Source organism: Dermacentor andersoni, chromosome 4 (assembly GCF_023375885.2).
Source record: "Dermacentor andersoni chromosome 4, qqDerAnde1_hic_scaffold, whole genome shotgun sequence".
In the NCBI taxonomy this organism is placed as follows: domain Eukaryota; kingdom Metazoa; phylum Arthropoda; class Arachnida; order Ixodida; family Ixodidae; genus Dermacentor; species Dermacentor andersoni.
This window is the reverse complement of record NC_092817.1, coordinates 206,173,536-206,194,534: the sequence shown is the minus strand read 5'-3', so window position 1 is coordinate 206,194,534 and position 20,999 is coordinate 206,173,536. Positions and strand designations below refer to the sequence as shown.

The window sequence follows — 20,999 nt, the reverse complement described above, 5'->3', positions numbered from 1 at the left end:
TTTCCCCCGCGCTACTTCCGATATGTGGCTCTGCCGGCTCAATGAGTAACTTGCCCTCAGGCAAAATTTGCGACTGAGCAGCCGTACACGTTCTTATCAAGCGGATCAACCATGCGTGCACGTGGGCAACTTCTCCTGTGCTTTGCTGATGTGCAAATTGCGAACTTCCACTCCCTAAATACGTCTCCGTGGAGTCTCAGTCGAAGGTTACACAGAACTCTATAGGTTACAATACAGAGGTTACATGGTGGCAGCAAACTGAAATAAGTAATAAACAGCTCCCGTCACACTCAGTTTAGCCATTGTAACCCTTATCATGAGCAATATAATGGAAACATCAAAACGACGGACAATGTAACCATTATTTTATTCGTTACTCATATTTATAGGTAAATTTATAGGTTACCAAGATTAGAGTGTAGGTCAGCGACACAAGTTATTCTAAGTGCGTTCGAAGACTCAGTCGTTCTTTCAAATATTTTAGCATCTGTGGTCCACACAAACCGCCATTTATTCTCCTTCTTTTTCTCGGTGGTCATGGCAAACAACTTTTTGAGCTGTGGACAAAGATGTTCATTAATGTATACAGGAGATTTTCCAGAACAGCCAACATCAGCCATGGAAGGACGCAGCTTTCGTGTCTTGCGAAGAACAGAGTTGCGTTCTGACCCGTTTTTGAATTAAACAATGATTAGTGGGTAGCTATCCTTTGAATGAACACGGTGACACACATCAATGTCATTTTTTGATAAGCTTTTACATCGTAAATGTTCAATTGTTACGCTATTGATGCATTAATTGATATGTAGAGAACACAAGAGAGAGACAACGAGACGTTATTGCAGCATCGGAGCTCAAACTCAGCTGATATTGTAATTATTCGGTTCCCAGCCAATTAAGCTCCCGCGCTACTCGTGGCCTCGCTTGACCTCGTATCCTTTCCTAGGGCGATCGCGTTGATGTCGCTGGCGCTACAGATATGTTTCAAAGGAGGCGCAAGGAGCTTTCGAATGGCTAAGCAATTTAAGAGGAAGCTTGAGCTCGGGTGCTCCTATCTAAACACATGTAAAAGGAGAATTCGTTTTTCTCGGTAACCACTGTACCAAATTTGACGAGGTTTGTTGCATTTAAAAGAAAAACGTAATATCTGGTGACTGTTGGTTTCGAATTTTTGAGTTAGGTTGTCAATTTTTTCTTAAAAATTGGCAAGAACCGAAACCTTTCAAAAAACGATACTATCAAGTTTGCAACTCTGTAACTCAACAACGAAAAATGATAATACAATTCTGGGAGTTGTATTTAATAGTACATCTAAAGAGGACAAAATTGATATGTTACACATGAATAAAAAAGGAATATAATTATGGAAATACAGCTTTTGCAGAACCCTTGTGACCAACGTAACAAATTCACGTGAAATGTAAAAAGACATATTGAATTTGTCCGCTTTGAATGATCTAATGGATGCCGTTTACAGAACCGTGCTATATGTTCTTGATGCAGAGCTATGAATTTGTAAACTTCGTGCTGCTATTTTTTTCAAACTGTTGAATATCTGAACATTGTTTTAACAAAATTCAAGCCCGAAATAGAAATTCCGCTTTCAACAGTCACTAGAATTTAACTTTCTCTCTCAAATGCAACAAATTTCATTAAAATCCGTCCAGGAGTTATCTCAGAAAAACGTTTCTGCGTTTTACGTGTACTTGAATAGGCCGCGTCGGACGAAGATAGGGAGGTGATCGTTTTACTGAGCGGAAAGCACAGCAGACTGAAATGACTCCGGTGTCACATTGGTCACAAAGACATCAATTAATGCTGATGTATTGTAGTCTTGTTGGCTCCGAAATTAGATTTCTAAAACCATACCAGTCTAGTATTTGTTGAATTTGTTTCAGCTGGGAAGAAGGGGGCAAGAAATCAAAGCTGAGATCACCACCCAGAATTAGACTATATTCGTTAACTGTAAACCAAGAGAAAAACTCATCCATAAAATTGAGAAATTGCGACATTTTTCAATTAGGAGGGCGACAAACAACGAAAAAGACATTCTGGTTGCACTGCAGTCGTAATATTTCGTAATCACAGTTTGCTGCTGTAAAAAGTGAAATAGGCGTGGTTTGAAAGGATTCCTTTACTGCAATCAGCCCACAACCACCCATTTTATCGCATCGGTTTTGCGCATGCATATTGTAGCATAGTAATTCTGGTATTTCGGAATGATCCCGATACCACGTCTCAGTTATCATTAAGCCATCAAAAACATAATTCAGAATATGAGAAAATTTTTCAATTTCTTCTTGTTGATCGCATAACGACTGAGAGTTCAAATAAATAAAAGTTGACATGGCATTGCTGTTGTGCATGCGCAAATTGCTGTCGTCTGCAGTCGAAGCAAACATGGATGACATGTCGATACTATAGTGGTGTATTTATAATTGGGGGCCGAAGTGTGTAAATGATGTTATCTATGTCACCTGTGCAAGCCATCCGCAGCCCCTGCACAGACTCATTCTTACATGGAAAAGACTCAGTGCCATTCCACTCTGCAAAAAAGGATGACCAGCTTCGCTGGTCATCCTTCTGGCTTTTTAACCTCCGCCGTTGGTCGGCCCGGCATATCACTATCTTCAGGATCAGCCCACGTGGGGAGTTTTCTGTCTACGCACGGACACACAATTCGTTACGTCTTTGTGTTTCTTAATGAATCAAGTAACGAGGACAAGGAACGCTGAAGCACTGGCACGAGCGCGTTCGCACAGTAGCGCTGAGGGGCGCCAACGAGCCAGCTGTGGAAGAAGACGACGACGCTGGATCTAATTCTGTTGATGATCCTGGGGAAAGTAGCCCTAACAACTTCGCTGCAAAATGCGAGCATTCTTTGTCGCACGTCTGTAGATCATTTGCTTCCGCCCATTTTGACAGTTCTAATTTTATGGCTTGCATTGGCATTTTATATAGCACCAATGTTACCGTAACTGGTAACCGTAACAAGCTCATCCTATCCTTATCACCTTTGCCTTTGTAGACGAGGTGCATCTTGCTTTCACGCCATCTAACCGGAATTTTCTTCATTTTAATCACTAGATCGATGGCATTAGTCAGCACTGTATTGCCCTTTGGACCGAGGTTTTTGATTATCTGTATTGGGATTTCATCGGGCCCTATGGCGGTGTTATTAGGCACATTTTCTTCTGCTTGTTTCCAGTAAAATTTTCCCACGGTAAATTTTGATCTCTCAGGCTTATCTGTTGAAGCTGGATCTATGTGGGTCTTAACTATGCTCTCTCTTGCTCTGAAGTCTGCCCTAGCAGTGTCTGTGATGTATTGCAGTACATCGCCTTCTTCGAAGATGTTGCCACCTTCATCTCTTGTAGGCATCAGCGAATATTCAGTTGGAGTTACGAGTGCTCTTACATGGTTCCAGAATTTGTTTGCTGGGCCTTTGTGTCTTTTGCAAATGTTATGCACCCAACGTTCACTTGTGTGCTTAAATTTATTCAGCACGAGCTCACTCGCCACCCATTTCTCGTTATTTGTTCCTTCTAAGGAGCACGCCTTCTTCGTGTAATCCCAACTTTTTGATGTCTCGATGATCCCTATAGACACCTGCTCGCACTCTTCTATAGCTTGCTTTATTTCCTTACTGTAGCAGTTACGTGGTTTCTTCTCTCCAATCCAGCACTTTTACGCGCAAGCGTTAAAAGCCTGTTTCACATGCGAGCGAGGGCGCAGCGATGGTGGCGACTATTGAACGGCACCGCAGCGCGCAGACGCAGCTTCATTTCGCATGCTCCCTTTTGGCGCGACTCGTGCCGCAGTGGTGGACAGCGTTGCTTGCGGAAACTGCCCGTGTGCCGCTGGTTTCTGTGGTCCTCAAGAGCTGCGCCTTGCTCGACATTTCCATGTTTGACGCGCTTGAGCGGCGGGGTTTCATCAGCGTATTAAGTTGGTGCTGTACTTTCGCGCTTATATACCTTGCAGAAAATGAAAACACTGTGTGTTCGACTGCTACTAAAACTTTTTTATTCACATTTATGTCTTTTTTATGTCCTCATTACATGGGCAGGACATGTAATGAGGAGGGAAGATTACCGATGGTCATTAAGGGTCACGGACTGGATTCCAAGGGAAGGGAAGCGCAACAGGGGGTGGCAGAAAGTTAGGTGGGCGGATGAGATTAAGAAGTTTGCAGGGACAACATGGCGACAATTAGTACATGACAGGGGTAGTTGGAGAAGTATGGGAGAGGCCTTTGCCATGCAGTGGGCGTAACCAGGCTGATGATGATGATCATGATGATGATGTCTTTTTTAGCCCTATATAAGCGACAGCTTAAGTATTTTGCTAAATACACGCACTCAGAAGTAGCCATATGGAAGCAAAATGAAGGTATGGGCTGGTTCGTATTTCCGCGATTTGGGCTTCAAGCACGTGCACGTCTGCTAACAGCTCTGGTTTTCGAATGCTGCAAAGCGTTCGGGCGCCGCCTCGGCCGCACGTATTCAAGAGGCCTATGAACGCCTTTCAAAGAAGCTCACTTTTCGCCTCTACGCATCCGAGTAGAAAGGCTACGGCCCTTGTAGAGTTCGCCGTAGGCGACCTTTTGACTGAAGAAGCAAGACGAAACAAAGCTACGAACACGTTAGCTCGGAGTTGTAAAGAAGAAAAGACATCTGCATGCGCTGCGAACGAAAAGTATGGTTGCCATTTTGTCCCGTTCGTCCGGGCCCATGAATATGGGGTCACCATGGGTGGAGAAAAAGAAAGGGGGGGGGGGAGAAGAAACTGGCACGTTTGGACAATTTGGCTCCATAGAATTGAACTCGAAACAAGCGGCACTTCTGAGGCACCGACGGACCCGGCGGCTCCTAGCGATGCCGACTTTTACTTTATGGAAGTATGCGTCATTTTCGACGACGAGTACTTTCAGCTTTGGTCCGTAACTTCTTCCCAAAGAATGCTCCTGTTAACTTTGTTGGAAAAATCCTTCGTTTTAGCATCCCAAACAATTGTACTCTGCACAACTTGAGTGATGACCTGCTCGTTGACGACATCGCGAAACACTGCAAACTGGCAGCGGACGTCGTCCGCAACAAATGTCTAGAAGCGCCTGCTCGAGCGGGCGAGTTCCCCGCGACGCCCGCGGGATCCAATCCCGGCCACGGGGGCCGTGGTTGGATGGGGGCAAAATGAGACAACAGCCGTGTACTCAGATTTAGGTGCACGTTAAAGAACCATGGGTGGTCCAAATTTCCGGAGTCTCCCATTACAGCGTGCCTCATAATCAGATCGTGGATTTGGCACGGAAAACACCACAATTTAATTTTAAACGATATGTTGGAAATTTGGGCTCGCCGGTCATTCATAAAGGAGGTTCGTGAAATAAGGCACTATGCCGAATAATAATAATAATGATCATAGATGAGACAGCGAACATATCTGCCAAGGAGCAATTGTGTCGACCTGTTTTCGTATTGTACAAAAAAACCTCGAAACGCATGAGCTGTTCTGTGAATTTTATAACACTGCGGACAACAGAGCGGCCAGTCTTTTTGCCCTTGTAAAGGTCGTCCTGTGACCTTTCAATCTTACCATTGACAATTGCCGTGGGCAGTGCTATGATAGCGCTGCAAATATGAGGGGACCACACCAGGGGCGTAAACAGGGGGGGGGGCTTATTGAGCTTCAGCCCCCCCCCCCCGAAATTTTTTAGTGCTGTCATGCGCCGCTGACCAAAACAACTCCCGGCGCCGGAAATCAAGCTCGATTTTGTCTAGAATGTCCTTAATTCACGCTCGAAAAGGCATTTTAGCGCAGACTTTGCGAAATCGGGCTGGATTTCGCGGAAACGCCCATGCATTGGGAGTCACATATCGTAATGCAAGGAGCCCCACCGAGCACAAAATTTCAAGAGCGTTTTGATGGCAAGCGGGCTCATCTCGGCATCTCGCGGAGGCCGCGGAATCTATGGAGCGCTTGGATTTCAATTCTGAAACTTTGTGGGTATAAAGTTCTCATAACATTTTGATGCGAAAGGTGCATTGGCATTTCCAAAGTTGTGCTTTAGATTTTCAATTCCGGAACTTTGTGGGTTTAATGCTGTTGTAAACAGTTGAGGCCAAAGGTGCATCGACTTTTCTAAAGTCGTACATCGGGCCATACAACCAGACAAGCCAAATCAACATACTATCAGACAAGTTGACAAAGCACGCAGCGAAGTCCGATGAGACAAAGCGTTGTGGTGGTTCATTTGTGCCGTCAGGTCACAGAAAAGAATATGAAGATTTCTTTTTCACCTGCGCCAAAGCATCCATGTCAAGACAATAAAGCCACCATTGTAACTAAGTTCTTATGTATTTTTCTACCTAGAATTTTATTCGCCAGGATACATTGAGCCTATTTATTTATTTATTTATTTGTTCTCGCAACCCGCGGGCTGCCGGTCCAGCCAGAGCGCATGCGTTTTTCTCTGGCCGACTGCATTTTCGCCTGGTAGAGTTTTGGACGCTTTCTGGCTAGCAGACGAGAAAAAGAAACAATGCACAGTCGCTCGCCGCCAGCACTGCGGGGACTCGACGGATTGCAACGCGTTCGCTTGAGCGCAACCTCTCCGGAAAATTTTGTCTCGCCGGTGTAGGATACCGAGCAGTATGCGTATGGTTTTCTGTGGACCAAGCGTCACACGTTTTCTTCGATATTCCTTCGGTAGCCACACTAGGTGCCCAAAGTAGGCATTAGATTGTAGCCAACATGCTTTCCTTTGCGTTATCCTATTTCGCCTCCCCCGCCCCACAAAACAAAAAAAGAAGACATTGTTGCGGCGCAGCGAATCGTCGCATGGTGAAAGTTAGATTTTGTTACTTCTTTTGCGGAAAGTAATGGGCCACGGGACGCTTCAGTAGCCGGATACTATTATATTATTGCAATAGCAGCTATACGAAGACTCCAGGCACATTCCTGCCGTTGCCCTCATGTTCCGTATAAATAAAGGCCAAGGGCGATAACATCGTGACCGCGCGCCGCATGCTCTATGTGCGTGTGAAAGCGTGGGGTGGGGGGAGGGGGTGAGCCGACGATGGTGGCTCAGTCTTGTGTGCGCAAGGGAGAAAAGCGGGGACGAAGCGCGCCGCCTTCCGTCGCACGCGATACATTTTAGGATTGGAGGGAGGGGGGAGGGTGCTGTGATCTGTGAATCTGTGGTTGCGCAACCTGTTTATTTGCCTTGTTTGACGCATTATATATAGTGACTTTTTCTTAGGTACGTAGATTTATTGGAGACTTATACGTATATTTAAACATCTTGTGGCGAGGTTTGTGTATATGCGCAGTGCACTTTGTTTCCAGTGACAATTTTTTGCCCTGTATCAAGCTGTGTCTTCACATTTGTATATTCCTTTGTATCTTCGCATTTCTAATGTACGAAGGCGAGTCAAATGAAAGTGAGACAACCCGCCCCGCGCAATAATGGTTCGGTTCATTATTTTCGAGGCATGCGCGTAGCACATACGCATCTCATTTACAAGTGACATGCAGAGGTGAGGTTAAATGTTCTTTAATGCTCTCATACACTGGGTTGAACATGGTTGCGTGACATAATGGACACTCCAAAAGTTGAACAGCTTGGTGTCGTGAGGTTTTTGACAAATGAAGATGTTTCCCAAAAAGAAATTATATTCGCCGTATGGCGGCCGTATGCGTTTTACATTGCGTTTCATTGGCCACTGTGAAGCGTTGTAGCAAACTGTTCAAAGAAGGACATGAAAGTTACAAAGACGATCCATGGCCGGGCCAAAGCCACCGTGCAATCACCCCCAACACAATTGAAAAGGCCGTGGTTGCTCAGTGGCTATGGTGTTGGGCTGCTGAGCACGAGGTCGCGGGATCGAATGCCGGTCACGGCGGCTGCATTTCGATGGAGGCGAAATGCGAAAGCACCCGTGTACTTAGATTTAAGTGCACGTCAAAGAACCCCAGATGAGGGTGACGACTTTTTGTCTGCAATTGTGACCGGGGATGACTCATGGTGCCGCTACTAGTAGCCTGAAACACTACGGCAAAGCTTACAGTGGAAACATTTGAATTCACCACTCCCAAGGAAAACAAAGGCCGTCATTTCTGCCGGAAAAGTGTTGGCTTCTTTTTAGATCGTTAGGGGCCATTATTGATCGAATTTTCTAAACATGGAGAGACTCTAAATCGTTTCAGATATTGTGAAAGGTCGGATCGGCTGCGTGTCGCAATCAAGAACAAACGACGTGGAAAATTGAGCATTGGGAACATCTTGCTTCACGACATTGCCCGTTCCCACGTCGCTGATGTGGTTAATACAAAACTGGCAAAGTTCAAGTGGGAAACGCTGCAACATCCCTCATGCAGCCCAGACCTGTTGCCTTGCGTCTTCTACATTTGGTAAAATTTGAAAAAACTGCTCAAGGGAACCAGATTCGTGTCGGAAGATGACGTGTAGTCATTTACAGATTTTTGAGGCAGCAACCCAAGGAGTTTTATGAGACGGGAATTACGCGACTCTTTAGTAGGACAAGTGTCTAAATACTCATAGTGACTACATTTAAATAAAATACCCCGTTTGTCATATATTCGCATTGGCTCACTTTCATTTGACTCGCCCTCGTATATTGTGCAGAACTCCTGCTTTTTATACGTGCTCTCTGTTGCGACTATAATTTCGGAGCAATTACTCGCAGTACACGAACGGTGACAGCTGCTCCTGCGCAATACATTCTAACAAAGGACAGCGTCATTGAGATTTTCTCCGGGTCATTGCATATGTACGAAAATGTAAACAAGGTTGTTGAATCACAGATATATATATATATATATATATATATATATATATTGATCCTTCGACTAATTCTATAAGGAGGAGGCCGAGCTGCAAAGTGAGCCCCCCACGAACGAAATTTTTGGCTACGCCACTGAGTACTGGGAATGATAATCGAGGCGGGCGGGTCAAACATCCAAACGGTCCAGAAGCTGACGAGAAAGACGGACAACGCAATACGACTCGTACGCAGAGTGGCCAACCGTCACCACGGCCGCAAAGAAGACAATCTGCTGCGTCTCGTACACGCGTTCCTCCTATGTCACTTTACCTACGTCGCAGTAATGCGCAAGTGGAAACAATCAGAACGTGACAAGCTCAATACACTCATCCGAAAAGTAGTGAAGCGGGCCCTTAGGCTCCCGATCCCCACACCGACGTATCTACTCCTCGAGCTCGGGGTGCACAATACGCTGGAAGAGAGCCCTGAGGCTCAGGAGGGAGCGCAGAATATACGACTGACGATTACCAAGACGGGCCGTCACATCTTGCGTGAGCTCGGCTACTTCCTACCGAACACCGAGGATCCACCGGAGTTTTCGCCGGTTCCCCGCGAGCTTCGCCACCTGATGACGATCGCACCCATTCCGCGAAACGTACGTCCTGAACACAATGGAGGCAGGCGCCTAGCCCGGCGACCGCATTCCTCAAACGCATAAACAAGAAAGCGGACGACGTCGCTTTCGTGGACCCCGCTTCCTACCGATGCACCCGAGCCCTCGCCGCAGTTGTGGTCTCGTCCTCGCAAGGGACCCTAAGCGCCGCCACGGTACTCACACGCGACCCCGAGGTGGCGGAGCAAGTGGCCATAGCCCTGGCAATGATCGACAACAAGCAAGAGGTAATATTCAGCGACTCGAAACCGGCCATCAAAGCGTTCGAGAGAGGAGTCGTCTCCGACCAGGCGTTACGCGTCCGCCGCGGCGCTGATCTGAGCACCCTCAAGCACCACACTGTCATCTGGTTTCCCGCCCACCTGGGTCGCATCCCGGGCGCCCCGCCCAACCCCAATGAGACAGCCCACGACGCTGCGTGCGCGCTTACCGACCGCGCTTACCGACCCGGGCAACCGCGTCTCGATGAGTTGGAGGCGAACAGGGACGCCGCAGTTACGCACAACGAAACCACTAAACACTTTTGCATGGGACGACGCCACCCCGCACCCCAAACTAAACAGGCCGCAGGCGCTAATGCTACACTTGTTAAAAACACATACCTATCCCAGCCCCGCCACGTTACACATCATCTACCCGGACGTCTACCTCAACGATGCGTGCCCCTCGAGCGGGGTTAGGGCGACACTCGCATACGTGCTCTGGGAGTGTAGAAACGCTCCACCCGACTCTACCTCGGACAAGTAGGAGAAAACCCTACGAAGCCAGCTCCTACAAAACCAGCAATGGGCCGTCCAGCAGGCTCCCGCAGCGGCCGCTAGGTACTCCCTGTCGCTCCCTGCGTGGGAGACGCTTGCTGGGCGCTGACGTGCGTCCTGCAGGACCTTTATTAATGTTTGTCCGATCCAATCCTATGGCTTTCAATAGGTGAAGCGCCAACAGTGACAGCACATAAGAAGGAACACAGACTGGACAAGGCGCTTGGAAGAGGAAGCGCAAGGATGCGCCTTGTCGTGTCTGTATTCCCTCTTGTGTGCTGTCACTATTGGCGCTTCACGTATTGAAAGCTTTGCACCAACTAGCCCCACAACGTGTTTTACTGGAAGCCTATGACAACATAGCCCGCAAAATGTTTTGGGATATTCTGGAAGGCGAAGGTATAGGCAACGACTGTATACAGCTTTTGAGGGCAATTTGCCCAGAAAATACCGTTTGCGTTGAATGGGAAGGTATGAGGAGCGACGAGGAAGTTGATATCAAGGGACTGAGACAGGCGTGCCCTCTATCCTCGTCACTGTTTATGATGTACATTGTAAGGATGGAAAGGCTGCTAGAGGGAAGCAATATCAGGTTTAATCTCTCATACGAATAGGCGGGCGCCATAGTAGAGCAGCAGCTTCCAGGTTTGTTTTATAGGGACGACCGGCATCGTGTTGCTAACTAACAAGCAAAGTTATAGTCAACGTCTAGCTGATATCTGTGGGCAGGAAGGCGGTAAATTAGGTCTGAAATTTAGACTTAAAAATATACTATTCAATGAAAACAGTGAAACACAGTGTTAATACAGGACTAGGAAATATCTCGGCTAAAAGTATACAATGACCTTAGTGTATGGATAAACGAAGGCGATAGATATATAGAAATACAGGAAAAAAAACGGTAGCAAAAGGGAACAGAAATGCGACCATAATGAAAGAAAGATGACTGAGAATTCGATACGTACGAAATGCTCCAAGGTATGTGGAAAGGTGTAATGGTTCCAGGACTTACATTTGGAAATGCGGTTGCTTGCTGGAAGTCAAGGGTGCAGTCAGGACTCGATGGCAGCCAGAGGTTAGTGGGACACCTCGCACTGGGCGCTCACGGGAAGACTACAAATGAAGCGGTGCAGGGCGATATGGGCTGGACTAGTTTTGAAGTGACAGAAGCTGAGAGTAAAATTGATTTTGAAAAACGACTGAGGAATACGGAAGAAAGTAAATGGGTTGTCAGAATGCTCAGATATTTCTACAGGAAGAACATTGATTCACAGAGTAGCAAAATAACTAGGAAGCTTACTAGCAAGTATGCTACCAGTGTAGTAAGTAACCTGGTAACAAAGAATGTCAAACGCAAAGTCAGAGAGGCTGAAACAATCTCATGGGTGGCGGCAATGGGAAAGAAAGCTGCTATGAGTAACTGCCTCAAAGGAAAAAACGAAATGAGGAATAACACAATATATGATAACTAAAAGGAAAGCTCTTTACTTTTCGAAGCGAGACCAGGATGCCTTAGAACACGCACTTATAAGCGAGATATAAGGAGGAAGAAGAAACGTGCTTGCTGCAGTAAAGCTAGGGAAACGACAGAACATGTTTTACTAGAATGGGAAGATATCTACCCAGCTGCCGGTTTATGCTCATCTGGCCTTATTGAAGCCTTTGGGTTCAGGGATGGCACGGGGAATGTAAACATATCCGCAATATAGACTAGTAAGAGGCGATTGGAGGTTTGGTGGCAGGGAGACCGCATTCAACAGAGGCGTACAAGAACAGAGTTCCAAGTAAGGACCCAAAAAGTTTAATGCTGGGAATTCTTTGTGTTTGTGTGTTTTCTAAGAATATAGGTAGGGCATTAGGCAAAATAGGAACGAGAGCTTGGTGGTGCAACTCACCACCCCGTTCCAAAGGGGACGCTCAGAGCATCCATATATATATATATATATATATATATATATATATATATATATATTCGACTTATTATATTTTTATATTATTTAAAGCACGGCTGCACGATGTTCGGTTCTTCATAAATGCACACAAGTTCACGATTACGTTTCTGTATATGTTAACGCATCACTCGCTTACGCGTTTGAATTTACGGTTTCAACCGCTCCGAGTGTCAATATCAGCTTTGCAGCAAATATGATTCTGTAACGAGAGCTGTGTTGGAGGCACATATTGTCCAGTAGTGTCGCAGTGTTTATTTAGCATAAGACTAAGCTTAGACGACACTGTAACAGATTAGTGCTAAGAATTATACCGTCATAAATTCGGAATCGCGCATGACATGCCTTCAGGAACAGAGTACCGATTTTATAAGGTTCGGGAGAGCGGAAGCAGTAGGTATCCGCCTTCTGCATTGCAAGGGACATTCAACGCCGGTTCACTTCAAAAGCAGCATCACTCACCCGGTACCTGCCGCTGGCCGCACAGTTGGAGGACGTAGCTGATGGTTTCGTCGGGCAGATTGCCGTCGATGACGACCACAGGAGCGCATGCGATGTGCTCTTCGTTTTGCCCGATCTGCACGGACGATGAACCCATCGGTGAGAACGCAGGAAAGCAGTCGCCGCGTGACATGCGATAGGTGCCTCACGTGCCTGGATGTTTATCAACTCTCCGCTTTCGTTTCGCAATCACACGAAAAATGCCAACAACATTAATGTCTGCACATAATATATTGGGAGTTGAGTAACTTCTGGGTGGAGCTGATCGAAATAATTAGCAGAATTGGTCTCCGGCTACCACTTCACAAAGCAGGTATTAGGGGAACGGTGCGTCGTCATGAAGAGAGGCAAGTGTCCGGGAACAATGAACGGCAACGTTACCAGTAGTCAATTGAGTGATCAAAATCAAGTTTCAATAAAGTCGAGCTTATTAGACTCACAGCAAAAGTGGACGAACAAATAAACATACAGGACGTCCGAGGAAGGAGACAGCTTATTGAAGATTACCAACAGTGTTTAAAGCAGCATCAAAACGTTGATTTAATTTGTTGTGTGCAAAAAATAACGCTATAGTAAGCCACAATACGAAAACTTTAATCGGCGAAAATATTCGAAAGAAACAAATATGGAACCTAATTGGTAGGTATATAGGAAAACATTCCCCATCTATTTGTACCATTTGATTAACAAATTAAGAATTAAATTATGGGGTTTCACGTGCCAAAACCACCATCTGATTATGAGGCACGGCGTAGTGGAGGATACCGGATTACTTTTGACCACCTGGGGTTCTTGAACGTGCACTCAATGCTCGGCATACACGGGCGTTTCTTCGGCCTCATCGAAATGCGGCCACCATTTGACGCCGCGACGTCGTGCTTAGTAGCGCAGCGCCAAAGCCACTAAGCAACCATGGCGGGAGAAGTGAATGACAGTCATGAATGTACGGTGGTAGAGCGTTCGAAACAGATAAAGTGAAAAAATATTGCCTTCGGCGGCCGTGACTAGGTCATACTAGTGCGAACATTTTTATTTGAGAAAAATTTACAGTAGGATTAGTATTAGGATAGAACACTGCAACATAGAATATTCATGGTGTAAGATGATTCACCGACATGAACAGGATAGTGGCAAGATAATATCTCACTAACTGAGAAATCGACAGCACGTTTCAACTGTAAAGCAACAAAGACGCACTGCTTCGACATGAACCGAACTCTTAAATTCTAATGTGTTTCTTTTTATGCGCTGTATCCTATTATTTATTTATTTATTTATTTATTTATTTATTTATGTGTTTATTTATTTATTGTGTCCTCAAAGTTTTACTGTAGAGGAGAGGGGCACAGAACGAACACTTACAAATTTCATAAGGAGCACCTTACATAAAACAAAATGAGAAAAACAGCAGAAAAGCAATGAATGAAAGATAATGGCATGTTGACATAAGGTACATGAAATAACATGGTGACACATAGGTCATGCCGCTTTGTATGCATATACGCGCCAAAGGAAGAAAGATATGTAAAATCAAAAAGAAAAATGCATCAATAGGACCTGTTAAGTTCCTCGCCGAATCTTTCTGGGTTGCTAGTACTGACGGTTGACGCTGGCGGGTGGTTCCAGTAACGGCTAGTTTTGGGCAGAAATGAAGTCGAATACGTTACCGTGATTACTCGACGAATATGAACTTTGAAATGGTGATCAAAACGTGAAGATATGAAAGGAGCTGGCTGTATCCAGGGTGATATAAGTACGTGATTGTGATAATAAGTCTTTTGAAAAAGGCAGATGTGAGATAAGTTTCTGCGCATTACAAGGCTAGGGAGATTAAGGCTATTTTTTATGGCAGTTACACTGGATGGTATTCGAAAGTATGAAACGTGCTGAGCGATTCTGAACTGCTTCGAGCTTGTTGATAACTGTTACCTGGTCAGGGCACCATACAGATGATGCCTATTCTAGTGCAGGACGGACGTAAGTGATATATAGGTGTTTATTTAATGATGATGGTGCAAGGGAAAAAATTGCGTTTTATGCAACCGAGCATATGATTGGATTTGGATATTACATAATGAATGTCATCAGCCCATGATAAAGAGTTTGTGATGTGTATACCAAGACATTTATTAGTTCGAACAAATTCAAGTGGGATTACGTTTAAAGAATACGAGCAGTTAGGAAAAGGTGCGTGGTTGCGGGAACCTCTAATTGTTTTATATTTAGAAATGCTAAGTCCCATTTTCCAGAGCTCACAACAATGCGTAATATTATTAAGGTCTGTTTGAAGGGGTTCGATGTCAGCATCATTAGTAACTTTGCGGTTTGTAACACAATCGTCAGCAAGAAGACAAATGAATGAATTTATATGATTAGGTAAATCGTTTATACAAGTAACAAAAAAAAAACTAGCAGGCCTAGAACGGAACCCAGGGGAGTGCCTGAACGCGCAGGTATAATCGGTATCATTGGTGGAAACAAACTGTGCGCGGTTAGAAAGAAATAATTCTATCGAGTGGAGCAATAGCGGGTCATTACGTAAGCGGTGTAGTTTCATTAAAATCAGCTGATGATTAACCTTATCGAATAATTTCGCAAAGTCTAGGAAGATGCAGTCACTTGCCACACCTGTGTGAAGGGCAACATGCAAATCATTAGTGAATATGAGTAGTTGCCTTTGGCATGAAAAGAACTTCCGAAAGCAATGTTGGGACTTGTGGAAGAAGTTGAGTCCAAGAAAGTAACAAGATGGGTGAAGATAATATGCTCCATTAGTTTACAGGGAACGGACGTGAGAGAAATAGGGCGATAATTGAGGGGGTTATGCTTGTCGCCAGACTTATGAAGAGGAATTTGCTGTTTTCCAGTCTTTCGGCAGATAGCTATACTAAATAAATTTTCCTGAATACAGCCTAATATGACAGTAATATGTTCTTTGGTATTCTGAAGGAATTTATAGTTAATTGTGTAAATACCACACGAGGACCACCGTTTCAATTTATTAATGATAGCCACTATACCGGCATTTTGAAACGTAATGGGATCCAGAGGAAAATAGATAAAATCGCATGTACACGGATAATGAATAATGTTAGAATCCGAGAAAGAGTGAGCGATAGTTTCGTTGAGTAATGAAGCACAGAGAAGTTTTGGAACTGGATCACCAGATTGATTAACGAGGCATATGGCTGTTTCACTTTTTGACTTTACTGTGATTCAAAGCTGCCTTCGATTCGTTGTTAACAAAGATGGAAGTGAAATAAATTGAATTTAGCAGCGTTGAAAGCGTTAGCATACGATGCTATTTTAGAGCCAGACCAGCGCTCCGCGATTTCCTCGCAGCGCGAAGCAGCCTTGCTTCTTTGTTAGATAATCTCTTTCGGTATCTAGAATACCAGGGTGCGTTAGCATAACTGCATACGCTTCTTAAAGGGACGCACAGGTTAATTAGTTCAGTAACGTTTGCTTTAAACAACTGCCACAGTGCTTCAGCGGGTTTATTCTATTAATTTAAAAGGAATTCGTCGAGGAAGGAGCAAAGACTGACGTCGATGACCTCAAAATTGACTTTGCTATAGTCCCTTATCATTTTCCCAATCTTACGTGTACTAGGTGCGGGAAGGAAAATTGCGAACTGAAGTAAATCATGATCGCTCAATCCGGCTGCGTGTGTTACAGATGCAGTGATATCTGGAGCTGGCGTTAGTACTACATCCAGTAGTGATGCTGTGGTGGGTGTCCCACCTGCCGGCTGAGAAACGAGTTGAGACAGATGGAAATCTAAACAAAGGTCAAGGAAACTGATGCCTTCTGCAGACGATTGGTCAGGAAAGGGGTAAGGCTCTGACCATTGTATGTGTACAAAATTAAAATCACCAACAAGAAAAATAGGCACATCGGGAAACCGCGCAGTAACTGCATTGAAAGAATCATGTAGCACCTCAGAAAAACCGCTAGCACAGCTAGGTGAACAATAGCAAGCGCGAAGGAAATTTCTGATTGAAATTAATGGTTAAGCAACACCAAATTATTTCCTTACTAATTGTTGGAATAAAAAATAAACATGTGAAATTCTCATTGACTGCGATCAAAACTTCAGCGCCCATTTTATTGCCATGGTCACATCAGTACATAACAAGCCGTTTGTTACACTGAAGCAATTCGGTATTTTTTATTTTAATCGACAGCCAGGTTTCTGTTAGTATTACAATATCCTCTTCTGAATAATTTCACAATACAAGTTTATTTAGACAAAGGAAATATAGTTGTCATAGTAATTGACGAATAGGCAAATTAATGCCTGAAAATGCGTCAAGAACCCTTCCCACAAGGTGACACACCACACAGCGGGGCGTTATTTTTTCTGCCGGTAGTCATAACGGTGTTCCCTATGGAGATAGCCAGATAGAAACGAATACTGTTCAGTCTTCTATTTGTTATAGATAACTAGATTATGTTATAAATAAATAGAGCGTTGAGGCTGTCTTTCTCCATGTAAAGGCTACGGATGTTAGTGTAGCCGCTTGCAGAGAGCAAACGGCCGCCACCCCTCGCGTTGTCCTACCTAGGTGACAGAGGGACATTATCCCAAGCAAGAGAAGATGACGCAACCTCACATGCACTGTCTGTAAGTATAGAGAGATAGCCACAGTAACGTTAGGAGAGTAAGATAAGTATGGTCCAATATGGTGATACGGTATAAATATTATGGCTGTGCATAAATGCGTAGTAACTAGTAAGGTAGAAATGCTAAAATAACAACAAGCTCTGTTACACTCCGAGGTCATTAGATAATTTTTTAATAAATGTGTAGCAAATTTAGTGCACTTGAAAGTGGCGTCACAAATAACCCAAGAAGGAGCATTCTTAATGACAACAATAAGATGAACCTTATAATTTGAATGAAATATCATGAATTTAGATTTTGAAGTGCTTCCATCGGCACGACTTAAAAAATTATATAGGCCCGTGTTTAATTTTAGAGTTAAATAGGTAATACAACAGCCCTGCTTATCGTGCAGTTATGACTCACAGTTTTACAGTAATGAAGCAGCAGAAAATATCCATTAAGGATATTTTCTGCTGCTTCTTTTCCTCAGTGTACTTCGCTAGTGGTCTTACGGAGGCCACCTCTGTATATTCAACCCTAGTCAGTTAATAGGCATAATGTTCCCAACACTCTCATAAAAATTACACCTTCGAGGGCAGAAGGTGTAATTTTTCAGAGCTGGCAGACCAGCTCTGGGCTGTCCGGCACGCCAAAGATGCCGCTCGAGTCCAAGAACTTCGAGCCGTCACCTGAGGCCACCACATCAAGAACTGCCGGACTATTCTTTACTAAAGTTTCTTCTTCTTCTTCTTCGAGGGCAGAACACCATGACGTCATTCCCCTGTCTACGTGCGTCACGCCTACTGCCCCACCACGTCAACATGTGACCTAGACGGACTCCCCTTTAAATAGCCTACCGCAAGCGTTTGACTTCAGTGGGCACGGCGGACCATGGAGAGGCATGTGGATTCACGCACCTTTCTTCTGTCTGACTTAGGTTTTCCTGCTTGGCAACGCCGGAGCGGACTATCAGCACAACTTTCACCAAGAACCCCATGACGTCACTCCCCTGTCTACGTGCGTCACGCCTACAGCGCCGCCGCATCAACATGTGACCTCAACGGAGTCCCCTTTCAATAGCCGACCGCAAGCGTTTTACTTCAGTGGGCACGGCGCACCAGGCAGAGTTCATGTGGCTTCACGCACCGTTCTTCTGTCTGAACCAGGTTGGCGCCTACTAGTGTACATATACAAATGACTGCCGTACCATCCTGGTTCTGCCTTGCCCCCAACGGTGTATCCGTATTGCTTGTGATATGTACCTAGTATGCCAGTTGCTGCTGTATGGAGACATCGAGTTGAATCCCGGCCCTGACCCTGACTAGGACAGTGTGAGCACGCGGGAATTGCTGCAGCAGTTACTTGCTGGACAGCGAAAATTGACAGATGAGATGGCAGCATAAGGACGCAAAACGCAAAGGTGAAAAAGATTTTGTGTGAATACACACAACACCTTGAACTTTTAAAAACCAGACAAACCGCGTTGGATGGATGAATGAATAACTTTATTAAGGCGTAAGCATTTAGTGGCTCATGAGTGTCCGGGCGCAGTCCGTGGTGGACGCAGGAAAGCGGGGATCACTGGCGAGGGGAGCGAGGAGAGGAGGCGCCATGCTCAAGGAGATTCTTACGTTGGAAAAGTGAAAGAAATGGGGTAAAGTGCAGCGCAGTAACTGTCTCTCAGTAAAGGACACCTCAACCATGCCAGTGGCGCTGTGCGAGTGGGCACGTGGGAGAGCGTGGACATGCGCATGGGGGTGCGCGCACATCGGCGACAAACCTTGCAGCCATATGGCTGTAATTGCATCCCATGCTCGCGGCCACGGCGGCGTCCGTTTGCAGAACAATTCAGACAACAGCAACAGAGGCAGTCATAGATAGGCTTTCGCCTATTGCAGTTTAGCTCAGCAAAGTGCCCATAGATTTTTGAGGACCTTCGGTGCGCTCGATTAGCGCGCAGCGGGCCGCTCTCACGTCGTGACAGAGAGGCCATGCCCCTCCGCCGAGTCGCGGGCCCGATGGACAGCCCAGAGCTGTGCTTCAAGGTCCGAGCTGCGTAGAGCTCGGTCTCACTCTTCCTTTGTGGTCCTGGCCCCTGGCGCCAGGGGGGCAAACCCAGAGCATGTGAGCAAGGCTAGCTATATTTTTACAAAAGCGACACGCATTGTGAGGGTGCGCGTCCGGAAAAAGTTTGTGCAGGAAGGCTGGGCATGGATAGATGCCCCTCTGAAGCCACCAGTACGTGACTTTTTGTGCTTTATTGAGTGCTTTCTGCGGTAGCGGCATGGTTCTCTTGACTAACTTATAGTGCTTGGTGAGACCGTTCTAAGTGACGAGGGGGTCGCGCTCGCTCTCCCACCCTGCCGAGAGGGAGTCCGGGCTCGCACGGTGATTAGGTCTCGTGTGGCCTCGTGTGCCGTCTCGTTGTGGTTAGGGAGCGGCCCCTTCAATGGTCCCGACATCTGTGCCGAGTATTCTGCCGATTGTCGGGGATATGCCCCATGTTCTGAAGGATAGAATTTCCCTCTTGCAGTCGCTGTATAACAAGCTTTTACCGTTTTATAGGAGTGCAAGGCTGATGGCCACCTTCTCGGCCATCTCAGGACTATCAGTACGGACCGTGCAGGCGTTGATGACTGTGCCATCTTTGTTGACCACCGCTGTTACACAGACTCGTCTTCCAGGATATGCGGCTGCGTCCGTAAAGCAGCATGCTTTCTCGGAGGCAGTTGCCTTTTGGAGGAGTGCTTTCGCTCGAGCAAGTCTTCTGTAGATGTTGTGCTCGGGATTCATATTCCTGAGCAGGGGGGCTGTACTGATCTTTTTTCTCTGGTCGGATGTTAGCTCGTGGGTGTTACACTCGATCTCCCGAGGCGGGACGCTGATTTCTTGTAGGATCCATCTGTCGGCAGGTGTGCCGGACAGCCTGGTGATATGTGCCCGTTCCTGTGCGTCCGCAATCTAGCTCAGCGTGTTGTACATGTCTAATGCATCCAGTGCCTTCGTGCTCGTGTGCATGGGTATACCCATGGCTTTCTTGGCGACATCACGCAGGAGCGTTTCAAGGTTGTCTCTCTTCACTTTGGACAAATTGTGCATGGCTGCGGTGAACAAGAAGTGACTTATTACGAAGGCCTGTGCCTGTCAAAGCAGGTTCCTCCTTGATCCCGTGATGCCGGTTGGCCACTCGTCTCAGTAGGCGTGTGGCGTTCTCGGCCTTTGTGGTGAGCTTAGCGACTGCGATGGTGTTCGAGCAATTCACCTCTATTGTCATGCCCAACATCTTGATGTGACCGACCACCGGAATCGTGTTGCCTTCAGAGGTGTACAGGCGGACGCATGGGTCGGCGCCTGAGTCCCATCGCTTCGGTTTGGGCCCTCGTCTCTTGGGTCTACATAGAAGCAGATCAGACTTGCTCGGCGGGCACCGCAGGCCTGTTGGTTTGAGGTATTCCTCAGTGGCTCGGATCGAATTTTGTAAAGTGTGCTCGATTTGTCCCTCGCTCCCCTTTGCCACTCACATGGTCACGTCAGCTGCGTAGATGGTATGTCGGAGGTTCTCGATTCGAGTCAGTTGCCTGGACAGTCCTCTCATGGCCAGGTTGAAGAGCGTAGGGCATATCACCGAGCCCTGCGGGGTACCGCTGTCACCCAGTACGACTCGCTCCGACTGCAGAGAGCCGACTAGCAGCGAGGTCTGCCTTCCCCTCAGGAAGTCACCGA

General features: G+C 46.1%; 1 protein-coding gene across 1 annotated transcript in view; it reads right to left on the bottom strand.

The window, feature by feature from the left end:
- LOC126538330 (uncharacterized) overlaps nt 1–20,999 on the bottom strand; it is a 680,380-nt gene that overhangs the window by 477,231 nt on the left and 182,150 nt on the right. The window contains exon 4 of the mRNA XM_072287698.1: nt 12,629–12,743. Coding sequence (XP_072143799.1) covers nt 12,629–12,743 — 115 coding nt within the window. The remainder of the gene's footprint in view (nt 1–12,628; nt 12,744–20,999) is intronic.